The sequence below is a fragment of the Oreochromis niloticus genome, linkage group LG3 (genome assembly GCF_001858045.2).
Source record: "Oreochromis niloticus isolate F11D_XX linkage group LG3, O_niloticus_UMD_NMBU, whole genome shotgun sequence".
NCBI classification, from domain to species: Eukaryota; Metazoa; Chordata; class Actinopteri; order Cichliformes; family Cichlidae; genus Oreochromis; species Oreochromis niloticus.
The window spans coordinates 38,379,966-38,395,652 of NC_031967.2; the positions used below are offsets into that span (position 1 = coordinate 38,379,966).

General features: G+C 40.7%; 1 protein-coding gene across 1 annotated transcript; it reads left to right on the forward strand.

Moving 5' to 3' along the window:
* The first annotated feature begins 12,096 nt into the window (after positions 1-12,096).
* LOC102083110 (leucine-rich repeats and immunoglobulin-like domains protein 3) lies at positions 12,097-15,105 on the forward strand. The gene is made up of 4 exons (XM_005464972.4): positions 12,097-12,437; positions 12,605-12,937; positions 14,003-14,338; positions 14,577-15,105. The coding sequence occupies exons 1-4, from the start codon at positions 12,368-12,370 to the stop codon at positions 14,708-14,710; spliced, it is 873 nt and encodes a 290-aa protein (XP_005465029.2). The 5' UTR covers positions 12,097-12,367; the 3' UTR covers positions 14,711-15,105.
* The last annotated feature ends 582 nt before the right edge of the window (positions 15,106-15,687 follow it).

Below are 15,687 nucleotides of genomic sequence, written 5' to 3' on the forward strand. Positions count from 1 at the left end.
ATCCTTTTTGTCATGGTCGTGCAGCCTGGTTTGTGACAATGTGCAGGATATTTGTTGTCATAAAGACAAAAAAAATAATAAATAAATATCGCTAAACACGTGTGTTTGATGTAACATAACATTCATGTCATGGGAAAAAATGATCTAGTTGTCTTCCCAAGTGCTGTGTCAGTACAAAGAGGAACACAGATCTATAACCATCCTCACATACTGCTGATCATATCTCTTTAAGGGAACTGTTAACTTTACAGAAAACACTTTTTTTTTGACAGAGGTCAGAGGTCTATCAATCCATCACAAGACTGAAATCTGAGTTTGAGTCATGGTCTTTTTTTTTTTCTTTTTTTTTTTTTTAGCTTAGCTTAGCGTTATGGCATCCTTGTTCTGTGGTTATTTTATTTGTTGGTTATGTATATATATATATATACATATATAACAGAACCCTTCTGTTATGAAGGAGCAGAGGTAACTGGGGACATTTCTGTGGAAAATAAAAGAATAACATCAAAAACCAGACTGAACAGACTGAGCTGCAGGTCATTTTGACTCATCCTGCTGCCACAAATGCTACACCAAGAACAATAAGCAAATTAACTACTTACTGTTTGAGACCAGTAAGTATAAAACTGTATGATTATGGTTGTGGAATAAAGTTTACGTGTCCACCAGGACCCACAGACTGAGCAGCGAAGCCAGGAAGTGTATTTAGTTTATTAAATAGATGAAAAAGAGGAGCAACTGACGAAGCAACGAATGTTCAATATGTCACAGAAACAACAAAACTATGAACTTTTTAAAAAAAAGTCAGATTCAAAATTTAACGTATAAATTCTAAGATGGAATATAAATTGCTTGAGTTACATTAATTTAAAAAAAGGTCAAATGTAAAGAAAACAGTGAATGCTGGAAGAAGTTCTTAATATGATTATAAATGTCTGTTTGCAGAGTTTCTAAATGATGTCTCCATGTTCCTTCCTGTTTTTAAAATAAACAGCCTTGTTTTCAAACACCTGCAGCTGAAGTGTTTCCTTTCATCAGAAACAGGATGCTCGACGACTGCAGAGCTGTTAGCTTCAGTTAACCACAGACCACAAACACACAGTCCAGCTCACAGTGAACAACACTCAGTAAGCACAGAGTTAAAGACAGTTAGTGTTACATTTGGTTATAGAACATCTATTACACTAATGCAGTCAACAACAGTCTTCATAAACCTAAATTTGATTCTAACTTCATAATAAACTCAGTCTGAGACATCTGAAGAGGAAAATGTCCTCATGATCCAAACTATGCACATGACGCGCACTGTCACATGTTTCAGGGTCCTTAAATACTCTGACTCCAACTTGAGGCAAATGTTACCACATTGTAAACCTGCTAATGTCATTCATTAGTAGCAAAATGTCTCTGGCTTTAAGTCTTTTACTTTACAAAGATGTTTTTTATATTTAACAATTTCCATCATAAAGAAAATAAATATAAAGGGTCATGATCCCAAACACTATACATATGAAAAAGAACACAACACTACCTCTGCTTCATCTGACTGGCTGTTGATAATTTGTTGTTCTGAAAACACTGTAAATGATACGAGTGATGATGTCATCTGCTGAAGTGATTAAAAATGAACAAAAATATAAATTAAATATCTAAACAGAGATTACATTTCAGAAAGTTGTTACTGTGATCTTAATGAATGTGAACTTTATTCTGCTAAACAAACTCAGGAAGTCTGAGTCACACCTTCAGGTTTCCTGTGAACACATCGTCTTTTCCGTGGAAATGCAAGTTTGTGATAACTTGAGAATGAGGAAACACAAGAGTTTAAATTTTATACCATGGGTGTGTTTACTGAAAATCATGGACGAGTTTTATTCCCGGTGGCCTCGATCTCAGGTTTAGAGTTCTTCTGCCCTCAGCTGAATGTCTCTTATGCTGAGAGCTAAACATTAAATGGCTTCAGTGAACACTCAGGAGACTATTCTTCAGAGCTTTACTGATCCTTTTTTGTAAAACTCTAATAACAGAAACAGAATACCGTGTATTTAGTCTCCATACAAATATGCAAAGATTACATTCAATATTGTCGCCATGAGTAAACAGTCACTACACAATTTCAACATCGACAATCCACACGCATAGCATGTCAAGAAATGCTAACATGTTTCATGTTAGCAGGCTAACCAAAGCACCAACAGTTAGCTTACACTAGCCCTACTAATGTAACAAACTCTAAACGCTAAAGAAATTCATCCCGTCACTGAACAGGGTACTGATAAGTGAGAACAATCAATCAATTTCACCACACTTACAGATTATGCCTTTTCAAGAGTAACAGGAATGTCAGAGACATGGAGAAATGGAACTTCCTTGTCGAGCACTGTGGGAAAAACCTCTCCATGGCGCTTCTCCAGTTAAACCACTAGTTGGCAGGCTTTGTGATTAGAAGATCAAGAATAAACATATTTACTGACACATTGATTCAATTACTTACAGAACAAATGACTATGACCCGTCATATGACATCATTATAAAAGCATACCTCAGAATAACCCGAGGAACAGAGTAGTTCCCGCCTGATGCCAGCAGGACGTCACACCAACTAAAACTAAACCCCACTGTTTCAAACAATATTAACAGTCTTTCAGACTTTGTACCACCAGGACGACTTCACTGATGGGTCGCAGGTACACTCTACATTCGCCACTGTGGACGATCTTGACTTTAATCTTCCTTAGGCTACGTGCAGGTCTTAATGCTCAATTCTGAATTTTTGATCAAATCCGATTTTTTTGTCTGCTTGTTCACACTACACATAAAATGCGACAGCAAACACTCTCTAGTGTGAACCCTCAAAGCGGCCCACATGCGCAAAAGAAGATGTCACACACAACACGCTCTGTTTAGACCCAGAGCAAACAATATTGTTTGACTGATGGCCCTTAATATAAAGACTTCAGACTTTACGTTTCCCAATTTTTGCTTTAAGTTATTCTGATATTTACATAATAATGTAAATAACCTAATAATGATCCTTATTGCTGTTTTAGAGGAGCGGTGCTTCAAAGGATAGTTGCAGATTTCTGTCAGAATCTGCAGATTATACAGTACAAATAAAATGTTCACGTTGTCTTCCCAACAGTTTCACTAACATCTACACTGGATGGCCAGGAAGCGTTCGCGATGTCTTCTCAGGCGCTTCTCCGGCGCTGATAATTGGCGTCTGTCTTGTGTCAGTGACGTAAAAGACGGATTTAATGCGACATGACCGTTCAAACAGCAGTCGCTTTCTAAAACATCAGATATGTATCGGATTCAGTACCACATACAAAAGTGACCCAGATCGGATTTGAAAATATCGGATTTGTGCCGTTCACACTGTCATACCGTGATCGGATATGGGTCGCATAGGGTCAAAAAAATCGGATTTGATGCGCTTTCGCCTGCAGTGTGAACGTAGCCTTAGTCGTTCCTGGGAAAGCTGTTTGTGAGTAGCCCTAGTGGCCAGCCAATCCAGTTTTCTTGTCCATCTTTGAGCAGGACAACATCTCCAATTTGTAGACTAGGCTTTGGTGCCCTCCACTTGCGATGACCTTGTAGACCCCTGAGGTACTCTCTCCTCCATCGTCCTCAGAAGACATTGGCCAGGTACAGTTCCATGACTGCCAGGTCCTGGTCATGGAACTGGCCTGGTGGTACTGGGGGCACACCGATCTTTTGTGTAAGTAGCATGGCAGGAGTGAGAATTGAATTGATATACCTTTATTAGTCCCACAAGGGGGAAATTTTTTTCAGGATGCTCTGAGTCAGCAGAAACTGTGGTAACTGCCTTTGATTTAAATATTGCAGTGACCTCTGCCATGAATGTCACTAACACCTCATGTGTGAGCTTTGCGTTTCCATGCTGCAGCAGCATTACATCAAGGATCCACCGACTGACGCCAATCATGCCCTCCCAAGATCCAGCCATCTGTGAGGCATATGGAGGGTTAAATTGCCATTCACCACTTCTGTCGCCAAGGTACGTGATGATTTTGTCATTATGACAGCCCTTCTTGTCAATTTGGAGTTCTCTGCAAGCGCTCACAAAGTTTGTGCCACAGTCGGATCTGAGTAGTTTAACAGCACCTCAAATGGCAAAGAAACAGTGCAGAGCATTAAGGAAAGATGAAGTATCCATTGATTCTATCACTTCCATGTGTATGGCACGAGTGCTCATACACATAAAGATCACTGCCCATCTCTTGGCTTCTGCTTGACCTCCTTGTGTCTTTCTGACTGTAACAGGCCACGGACCAAAAACATCTAGGTCCACACACGTGAAAGGAGAGTCTGTACACATTCTGTCTTTTAGTAGATCTGACATGATCTGCTCTTGTTGCCTGCCTCATAATCTGCGACATATGACGTAGTTGATAACACTACTGATGCCTCTTTTGACCCAATATACACTGACCCACTATACAAAAACCTACAGCTATGATTGCACCTTTGGTGAAGTGTCTTCCCTGATGGCATACTTGTGCATGAAAGTGTCTGATTATGAGCTGAGTTATGTGGTGTTTACTGGGAATGAGCATGGGGTGTGTCTCATCTGTTGATGGTTGAGCTCTTGTCAGCTGGCCGCCGACCCTAAGAACTGCATCAGCGTCTATGTAAGAACTCAGCTTGCTAAGTGGATTTTGTGTGCGAATGGACTCACTCTGCTCCATGCGCCTGATGTCATCCGCATACACCTCTCTTTGAACTGCACAAATGATAGTGACCTTGGCCTGCTGGAGCTGTTTTTCTGTAACATAGTTGTTGCACTTGTGCTATCCATGACATGTGCTCTCTGTTTCACCTTTAAAGGACTTGGCAATGTGCAGCAGTCTGGCGACTGTTTTTAACAGATGACTCCAACTATAGAATCTCTCAAACCTTGCAGTCCCAAGCTCGTTTTTTGACAGAAAAGTGTCACAGGATACAATATTTGGTGTCTTTCTCAGGGCAAACAAGTTCTAACGCTTCTTTTTGTATTTGTCATCGGCCTGAATCCATAAGGAAGGCAGGTCCACTGAGCCATATAGAGTGAGACAGATGCTCGTCTGGCATGGTCATCTGGGTTTAGCTGTGTGGATACGTTATCTCACTAGTGGGTCTGGGTAGAATGCCTGATGCACTCCACACGTTTATGTACATACACATAAAGTGATTCTTTTCATTGAAAATGTATCCAAGGACTACCTTAGAGTCTGTGTAGAAGTAGTGTCAAGCTCCTGCTGGACCATTTCCACCCCTTATACAGCCAGCACAGCAGCATAGTGTTCTAGTCTGGGAATGGTGATGTCTGATTTTGGAGCCAGCCTTGGAGAAAGCCTCTGTCCCACCTCCTCCCCCTCAAAGAAACATCGCTGCCCAGTTACTTCAGTGGGTTTCTCACTGTGTCCTGACTCTGGACATGTGCAGTCCTAAGACAAAGGAAATCAAACATGGCAGTTAACAAAGAGAGTGTCGACAGTTATCAAAGGTTAATCAGATGTGTTTTAAGTAGGGATGGGTACCGGTATCTGGTGCCATTATGGCACCGGTTCTGACATAAACGGTAGTAACCAGACCGAAAAGCAGCGCACATTTCGGTGTTTTATTTCGGTGCTTTTTTTTTTGTTCATGAGATGTCATACACTTTGGATTCTAGCCGATCATTTTACCTTTCCAAGGATAGTAGGCGGGCCCACGTACGTACGTTCTTTTAGAGCAGAGCTGCAGATTAAAAATGCCCAAGGCGAAGCGGTCAAACGTCTTGCTGTACTTCACAGCAAAAGATGCAAACTCAGCAGCCTGCAACAAGTGCTTTAAGCCCCACGCCCCCGGTACCGGGAGCAAAAAGGAGGAGATCACGTTTAATCGGTTATAACAAGGGGTGAGAACTATAAGTCTAGACATGTGTGGTATCCACAGAAACCTCTGAATCTCAGCTAAAATGTCATATAAACAATTTCTACAACCAGAAAACTCAACGAAAACAAGCCATGATTAAACGAGCAGTTATTTAAAAGCGCACAAGTCGGCTATACAAACAAGGCGAACCAGAAATTCTCCAGACTTCATGTAACCGGCTAAAGAAAGGCTGGTTATCTTCCAGAGCTATCACCAATTCCAAACACCAGGTTTCACCACACTCTGACCAAAATTCACTGAATGAGCCGCAAAAGAAGACCACAAAAACACACAGCGGCGCAAATGCGCTAAGACAGAAATTGGCTTACCGTCCAGATTTCCTCCGTTATTTTCGCCGGTAGCTGGTAGCCACGTGATTATCAGCAGTTACCACGCCTACCTAGCCGCATCAGAGCCGTTTTCCATCAACAACCTCCATTTTAGACCCACCTATAGACACGTGACTGGAGTCACATGCAGTAAATTTGGGCCCACGTGGGTTTTGGCCTTGGAACGTCTGATTGGTTGAAGTAACGTGAACGTGGCATCGTTACTGTGACTCTATTGGCTCAAACAATTAAAAAGAGGTGTCAATCATGCAAATTGACCAAAAGAAACCAAAGTTACAGCCCCTCAGAGTTTAAAGGGCCAGAGGCCAATTAAGCGCTCCATGCGCAGAAAAGGCCCATTACCATGTAAATGTGTGGTTAATTCTTCAAAAATGTATTTAAAAAAAAAGCACTTGTAGGCATGTTAATAAAATTAATTTATTTCTGCTCTTAAATACCTAAAAAATTCAACTGGCATGGTGTCCAATTGTGTGCCAAAATTGGACATTTTTGTACAACGTCTGGATATTCATGTATTGACAGTGCTGTAATTTTTCACTGTTTCACTTTAAAAACATAAATCTTTGCACAGATGATGTTTATATGTTGGTACGGTTCTTATCATTTTGCAGAAAAAAAGAGACCGCTAAAAATAAAAAAATAAGAGGCTTTTGGACAAAGTTTGTGTTCTCCATTCTTTAAGCACCGTTTCGAGCACCGTTTAGGCATCGGCACCTTTTCAAAAGTACCGATTTGGCACCGGTATCGGATAAAACCTAAACGATACCATTCCCTAGTTTTAAGTTGCAGGATTAAAACACAGTGTTCTTTATGATCACAGGGACATACTTTGCATATTTTAATCAGACAGAAGAAAAATATGAGAATGAGGTAAGAGGACAAATGTTAGGGTGACCAGCCCAGGTGTGTACAGCAAAGGAACAGGAGGAGGATGTCCCTGTTTACTACCTGTCTAATTATGAGGGACTCATAAATTAAATTAAGCTAAATTAAAGCAAACTTTAAGGTCAACAAGTAAATTATCTCCTTGTTTCTCCCTGAAATGTTAAATTTGTCTGCATCTGGCTGGAGAAGCACACCCATCTTCAGCAGCGAGATAACCAAACCCATATATACATATACATATGTATCTGTGGAGAGAGATACAGTATGCATAGTATGCAAACGGCCATTGTAATTCATCATACATTGAACATTGAGAATAGGACAATGGCTCATTACTATTATGCTGAACACAGTCCAAAAGATTCAGTAAGCCACATCGGTGTCTACTGTTTACTGTCATAGCCAAGTGAATAAACAATGTAAACACAAAGTTTTCACTATCCCTACTAATTAATGTTATCTTGTTGTACCTCTGATGCTGTTGCATGCTGGGGCAGCAGGTTGAGCGTTGCAGATGCCAACAGACTAAATAAACTACTCTGCAAGGCCAGTAATGTTGTGGGGATGGAGCTGGACTCCGTTAGGGTGGTTTCTGAGAGGCAGATGTTGTCCAAGATAAGGACAATCATGGATAATACCTCCCACCCACGCCATGACGTGCTGGCTAGTCACAGGAGCATGTTCAGTGAGAGACTGAGATTACCCATAATTCAATTCAATTTTATTTATATAGCAGCCAAATCACAACAACAGTCGCCTCAATGCACTTTATATTGTACAGTAGATCGTACAATAATAGATACAGAGAAAAACCCAACAATCATATGAAAAATCATATGAAACCTCCGGCAGAACCAGGCTTAGGGAGGGGCGGGGCCATGTGCTGCGACTGGTTGGGGTGAGAGAAGGAGGACAGGATAAAGACATGCTGTGGAAGAGAGACAGAGGTTAATAACAGATATGATTCAATGCAGAGAGGTCTATTAACACATAGTGAGTGAGAAAGGTGACTGGAAAGGATGCACCATTGAACGACACAGGAAATCATTCCTGCTCTATCTAACAAACTGTAAACACTGCAATAGTTACATCCTTTTTGCACACACTCTTTTGCTCGTTTCTCCTCCTCTTCTCTTTTTTCTAAACTGAGCACCTGATGAATTTGACCTTTTCTTGTCCATCTTCCATTGGTTTTAATTTTGCACTCCAGTATGAACACCCATCCCCCAACTCGAGGATCGCCACAACATAACCTACACTGTAAAATCTAATTAGTTCCCAGAACTCAAAAAAATTATGGAAACTCGTTGCCTCAAAAAAATTGAGTAAAGCTTAGCTAAAAATGACTAAGTTAGGACAACTTATTTACTTTGAGTACTCTGTACAAGCTCATTTGTTCCCAGAACTCAAAAAAATTGGATCAAGTTTACGTAAGATGACCAAGTTAGGGCAACTTACTCATTTTGAGTACACTGTACAGCTTTGTTAGCTCCCAGAACTCAAAAAAATTATGGAAACTCGTTGCCTCAAAAAAACTAAGTAAAGCTTACTTAAGATGACTGTTAGGACAACTAATGTATAAGTTGTCCTAACAGTCATCTTAAGTAAGCTTTACTTAGTTTTTTTGAGGCAACGAGTTTCCATAATTTTTACTACTTAATACTGCAAGTCTGCAGTATTAACAATAACTTGATATTTCTGACTGTACAATACTAATTGTTTACCTACTGACAAACATGTTAAGTTCAACTAAATGAAAAAACAATTTGTGGTACCATGAATATTTTTAAAAATAATTAACAACAATTTTTGTAATGATGTTAAAATGAGCCCAACTTTTATTTTCAAACACAACAAAGTATAACAGCCAACATACTGGACATGTTCTGCTGAACAACAAACAATTATATTGCCATCACTGTTATAATCTTACAATGAAACAAAGTCTCAGATTTAATTATTCTGAAAATAAGTTTAGGCCTGCCACAAGTTTGTTTTGTACTTACATTACTTATATAATCAAAATAAAATATTTGTTGTTCTGTCACAAGTGCAGTCTCTAATTTAAACAACACATTTGTTTTCCATTCCAACACAGGAGCTGGAATGTTGTATTATTTTAAGGATGCTTGTTTCCAGTCCAGGCATTACTGCCTGAATGACTGTCATGGATCGAGGTGATCCAAATGTAGGTGCAGAAGAAAGTCTTTAACTTCCCTTAAGTACACTGGCAGTGGATGTGGGTTGGAGATGCAATGAGCTTGAACCTGCAGGCGACCATCTTCACTGACCACACCATCTGTGACGGAGGACTCATCTCTCCTGGTGTCCTGCAAGCAAACAATCATATTTTTTGGAACATGAACTTAATTGCTTTCTTAAAACATTTTTTTCTGCATTTGGTATAAAACAGACTCCAATTTAGACGATCTCAGGCTCCCTCCCCACCGGAGAGGTGACATTCAATGTCCCAAATTGTCAGTCTGGATAACCCTGACCACCACCCAACACACAATAATGTCATGAAAGCATCATTTTAAAAAAGGGCTATGCAAACATGGCCTCCCCTCTGTCAGTGTGCCCCAGGGTGGCTGTGGCTACAACGTAGCTTGCCATCACCAGTGTGTGAATGTGTGTATGAATGGGTGAATGACTGGATATGTAAAGCGCTTTGGGGCCCTTAGGGACCAGAAAAGCGCTATATAAATACAGGCCATTTACCAATAACTTTCATTCTAATGATGTGCAAAATGATTTTGGGCACAAAACAGATTTTGCTGTTAGAAAACTTGCAGACTTCACTATATACAGTGTAGACCCTCTAAACTAAGTTTGGGGGATGTGATCTTTCAAGAAATGCAGACCAAACTGTTGTTGTTTGTTCACTTACACAGCATGTCTTGTAGAATTAACTGTGGTCACCAGCAACAGCATAGTGCAGTCATATCTCAAGTCTAATAACAGAAGACAGGAAAAGATCAGTAAAGAAACAACTTCCCCAAACCAAACCACAAATAAAACAACAAGTAAAACAGGCTGATCTAAAGTATGATTAAAGTTCAGCCTGATTAATATAAATGTCACTGACAGTTGCTAATATATTGGAAAACCAAAATGTCTTTCTGTCCAACAGCAGGAGTGGTCCCGAGCCTCAAAGACAGTAAGAAGCAAGCAGAGGGAGAAAAAACAGAACATTTTTCAGAAACTGATTTGATCCTTAATGGCTGTGCAATCATTGTAACATAGAGTTTGCTTATGTTGTTAAATAAAGGCTAGATTTGACATTAATAGATGCCACAGATGTTGTAAAGCTGCCACAAAGCATGAAAAAAAAAAAATAGACGTCTCCGAAAACGTCGGAGCATTTTTGCAAATATGTGATGTCTTGATAAATCGAGCAGATATTTGAGCATTACATAGCTACATTGTCGCCTGAAAATATCTTAAAAGTTTCTTTTGTGACCCAGAAAAAGTAATAAGTTTTTCAGCAGCGCTCCTCCGCCATTGCCGCGCTTACAAGTACGCACAGGCTCCGACAACCGTGGCCGATGCGATCCTCCTTTTCCCAGACTACCCTTTCTGGGTCACAAAATAACCTTTTAAGATATTTTCAGGCGACAATGTAGCTATGTAATGCTCAAATATCTACTTAATTTATCAAAATATCACATATTTGCAAAAGTGCTTCCACGTTTTCGGAGAGCTCTGTTATCCACCCCCCACATCCCACACCTACCCCACCCCTAACGGCTGCACCTCCCGAAGAATTTTGTCTGGGCTCTTATCTCACTTATTTATTTCAAACAATCAACAGAAAATTTCACCACATAGTTTTATGTAAGGTTTTTAAGGCTGTGGTGTTAATTTTTAAGTAAGACGAGCCCAGCGGCAGCAGCAACGCTAGGCTAACACTAACTAGCTAGCAAGATTTTAAACCTGGTGCTAAACTAAGAGAAGCCACAAAATCAGTTTGAATAAGAGTAAACATTTACTCACCAAGTCAGTGTATCAGGTAAAGATCCACAGCAATGACAACAATAATATCTTGAGCTGACGCTTCTCCAGGTTTGCTCAACATATTCCATAAAAAATGCACCGTGAACATGCGGACTGATCCGAGAGGGAGGAGGACGGTAGTCACGTGGCATTTTCAAAACACATCTTTCATCCTTCCGCACTGAGAAGCAAAACTTCCAGCTTACTTAGTTTTTCTAAGTTAAGACAACTCAAATAAATGGAGTTTATCAGCGTTTTTGCATAAAAAGTACTGGTAACTTATTTAAATTGAGTTCTAATAACAAATTGATAAAAATTGAGTTCAGCCTATTTAATATTTTTAATTAAACACAATATTACATTTTACAGTGTAATAGACCTACACCTTAGGTCACAGATTCGCTTTGTATAGGAGTTTTTGTCTGGGATTTCGCACAATCCAGTAAAAAATCATTAATAGGTACATAATGGGCTTGGATTGACAATATTATGAATGAAATGTACTGGAAGCAGCCCGCCCCCTCTCCTTTCGACAGGTTGTGTGTGAGACTTCAGCTCAGCAGCGACAGCAATTACAAGCAGGCGCACCAAGGGCCCTCGCGCTCACTTTTCACGTATGTGTGCGATAGAATTTAGAAAAAAACATCGGTTCAATTTTTTAGTCTGTATCATAATGTCTGGTGTTTTCGTGTTTGTTGGTTTGTTTTTATGTTGTTTTATTTTTCGAGCTGGCAATTAGATGCCGCTCCAGCCAGCAAGAGAATCCCCCGACGTCCCGCTCTCTCCTCCCTTTGTGGCATGCAGCAGGCGCACCTCGCAAGCGAAGGGCGCCCTTACTCCCAGCAAAAGGGAAATAAAAAAAAAAACGATGGGTGCCCATGCAAGCACAAAAATGCGCTGGCATGATGTCGGGGCAGCATGGGTGCGAGCAACTTTTTTTTTTTTTTTATGCCCACATGCCGCCTCCATCACGATGCCGCTGCTTGGGCAATGGCTCATATCACCCATATGAAAAACCACCACTGATCGGGTGTGTCTACTTCCCTTTTTTCTGTCCCAGCTGTCAAACGTCACTAAAACATGACATCAGTCCGTTACTTACGTAAACTTCGGATTTTATCAAATCAGCGATAAAAGTCGGGTGTAGGCGTTTTAACAGCGTCTTAAATGAGTGATGTACCAGTCTGAGTGTGGGCTCAGGAGTTAAGAACACGAACATGGCTGCTGTGACTGCGTGGCGCTGCTCCACTTTGCTTTTTATCGGACTCTCCATGATCTTCTCTGCAGGTGAGATTTAACCGCTACAAAACAGTTATCTCTGAGGTGGAGAGGAGTGAGGAGGATCGGCCTGGATCACGCGTTAAATTTTGAAATAATTCTGATTGGCTGCTGTAGAAGTGAACAGTTGTACCTTGATCTTTAACCTCACTGCTTTGTGTTTTTTGCCCTTTGAGATCTGGAGAGGATGGAAGTTAAAGTTGGACAGAACATCGTCCTGCCATGTCAAGCTGTAGGCGACATCCAATTTGTAAAGTGGGAAAGAGCTGACCTGGGAGTTGACTGTGTACTCAAACACCGCCGTGGTGAAGTTTTTCCAGACAGTCTGCATCCATCTTTTGAGAACCGGGCGCATCTGTCGGACAGACAGATGAAGGATGGAAATCTGTCTTTGATTATAAGGGATGTGAAGATTAATGACATTGGAACATATAAGTGTAATGTCATGAGATCATTGGGGGGTAATTCCACCAGAAATATCATTGACCTTCATGTTTCTGTTCCTCCAGGTGAGTGAGTAGAGTTGAGTGTGTGTGTGATCAGAGGTGAAGCTGCTTCCTGGTTGTTGATGTTTGTTTCTAAAGATGCTGTTGATGAAACGTTGTAGAAAGCAGCTGGTCTGAGTGATTAAAACACAAAACAGAAAATAAAACAAAAAAGCAAAACAAACTTCTGTCTGAGCTTTCAAACATCACTAAAATGCAGCGACATCATTCCGTTACTTATAGTTTTACGTAAACCTTAGATATGATCAAATCAGCAAAAGTCGGGTATGGGCATTTTAACAGCGTGTCTTAAATGAGTGTTATACCAGCCTGAGTGTGGGATCAGGAGCTAAGAACACAGACATGGCTGCTGCGACTGTGTGGCGCTGCTCCACTTTGCTGTTTGTCTGACTCTTCATGTTTGGTAACCTAACCGCCATCTCTTCTCCCTGAAATCTGAATTAATCATTAATCATCAATTTATTAACAGCACATAGGCTAATTACACATTCTACATTGTTCTATAGTTCATAATGAGTTGTAAAACCTATTATAAAGGGAATAATTGACTTTTATGTGAAACCATTAAATATGAACAGCGTGTAAGGGTTAAAATGACCAGATCACACTGAACATTAAGGGAATAAACATATTTAAGGTTGAAAAAATCTTGTTATAAATCCCTATACTGTGACACATTTGTTGGTTTGATTTTATTTTGGTCCACTTAATACTCCCTCTGTTTATGTGTGCTGGTTTCTGATTGGACCAGTGACAGTATAATTAATGAAAACCACAGAACTGCATGTTATTAACATATCCTGTGACTCTACAACGAGAAACCAGGTCTGACTTCACAGTTTTGAATCTGTCAGTCAAATCTGTGATACTTTACTGTACTTTAACTGAAGGAATAACTTTTATGGCAGGACTCCATTGTTGTTTGACAGTTGTAATATCTCTTTAAATTTTGAAATAAAGCAGCGTTTTCCCCCTCTGCCCCACTCATCTCTCTGATTGGCTGCTGTAGAAGTGAACAGTTGTACTTTGACCTTTAACCTCTCTGCTCTGTGTTGTTTCCTCTTTCAGTCTTCAATGTCATCACAGCTGAGTCTGGACAGGACATCATTCTGCCATGTCGAGCTCCAGACAGCAATGTCAAATACATAGGTTGGACCAGAGCTGACCTGGATTTTGACTCTGTGTATCGTTATGAAGATGGACACTTTCGTCCAGACAACCAGCATCCATCTTTTAAGAACCGGGTGGATCTGCGGGACAGACAGATGAAGGATGGAGACGTGTCTTTGATTCTGAAGGATGTGACGAGTAATGATGCTGACACATACATCTGTAAAGTCACCATTAGCCGAGCAAGCAGGAGTGACCTCATCAGCATCATCTACCTGAGTGTTGATCCTCCAGGTGAGTGAGTAGAGTTGAGTGTGTGTGTGATCAGAGGTGAAGCTGCTTCCTGGTTGTTGATGTTTGTTTCTAAAGATGTTGTTGATGAGACTTTGTAGAAAGCAGCTGGTCTGAGTGATGTGATCAGAGTGCAGTAGATAATGTCTGACAGCAGTTTGAAGAGGAAATGGATTCTGTTCTGTTCTTCACTCATCACCTACCTGACAGCTGACACCTCACACCTGTTTCTCACCTGCAGGTCCACCAAAAGCTCGCCCAGGGGATGGATGGATGGTTTTTGGAGTGGGATTTGCTCTCTCACTTTGTCTTGTGATTGCTGTTGTTGGGTTTTGCACGTACACATATAGACTGTCCCGGGGGGCCAAACGCTAAGCGACCTCATCAGACCCCACAGCAGTTGTATGATCTGAGGACAGGCTGTTGATTAGAAACATCCAGAGTTTGATTTTCTATGAGTGTTTCTATATTTTAAATTTCAGGATTAGCAACTGTTTGTAAACTCAACTTATTCTGTGAGTTTTGAACCACACAAATTAGAATTATTGAGTTATTACAGTATAATTACATAAGCTCACTGACTCAACAACACCAACGCTGTGCAACAATCTGAGTGTAGATGAAGCTCTGTATATTAGAGACAATCACTAATCTGCCTCAAAGTGTTCAGGATCCACTGATCAGCTGCTGACAGATGATTGACTGAATCTGGAATTTGTACATTTGAAAATAATGCAAATAAATTTTCATGAATGAATGTTGATCTAAAATATGAACATTTGATGTATTTTTTATTACTGCTTGAGTACAGCTCAATTGGTGAAGATGGTGGGGAGGAAACTAAAGATTCATGTGCATGCAGACTCAGATGTTGTGTTGCTTATCGCAATATCTGCGTTATCAGTGCATGTGTGAGTACAGGGTAGTTATGCCCTTTGGGAAAAAAATGGTTTTGAGTTTGTGGGTTTTTGTGTTGATGCACCTGTAGCGCTTCCCTGAGGGAAGCAGGCTGAACATGTTGAAACCAGAGTGGGAGCTGTCCTTGGTAATGTTTGCTGCTCTGCTGAGGCAGCGGTAGGAATAAATGTCCAACAGGGAGGGGAGAGGGCAGCCGATGATCTTTTGTGCTGTCTTGACCACACTCTGAAGCCTCACTCCATCCGCCTTAGTGGACCTGCCGTACCATACCGTGATGCAGTAGGTTAGCAGGCTCTCAATGGACGAGCGGTAGAAGGTCAGCAGCAGGTTGGAGTTCAGCTTGTACTTCCTGAGGACTCTCAGGAAGTGCAGCCGCTGTTGGGCCTTCTTGACGACTGCTGAGATGTTGTCTGTCCAGGAGATGTCAGCAGAGA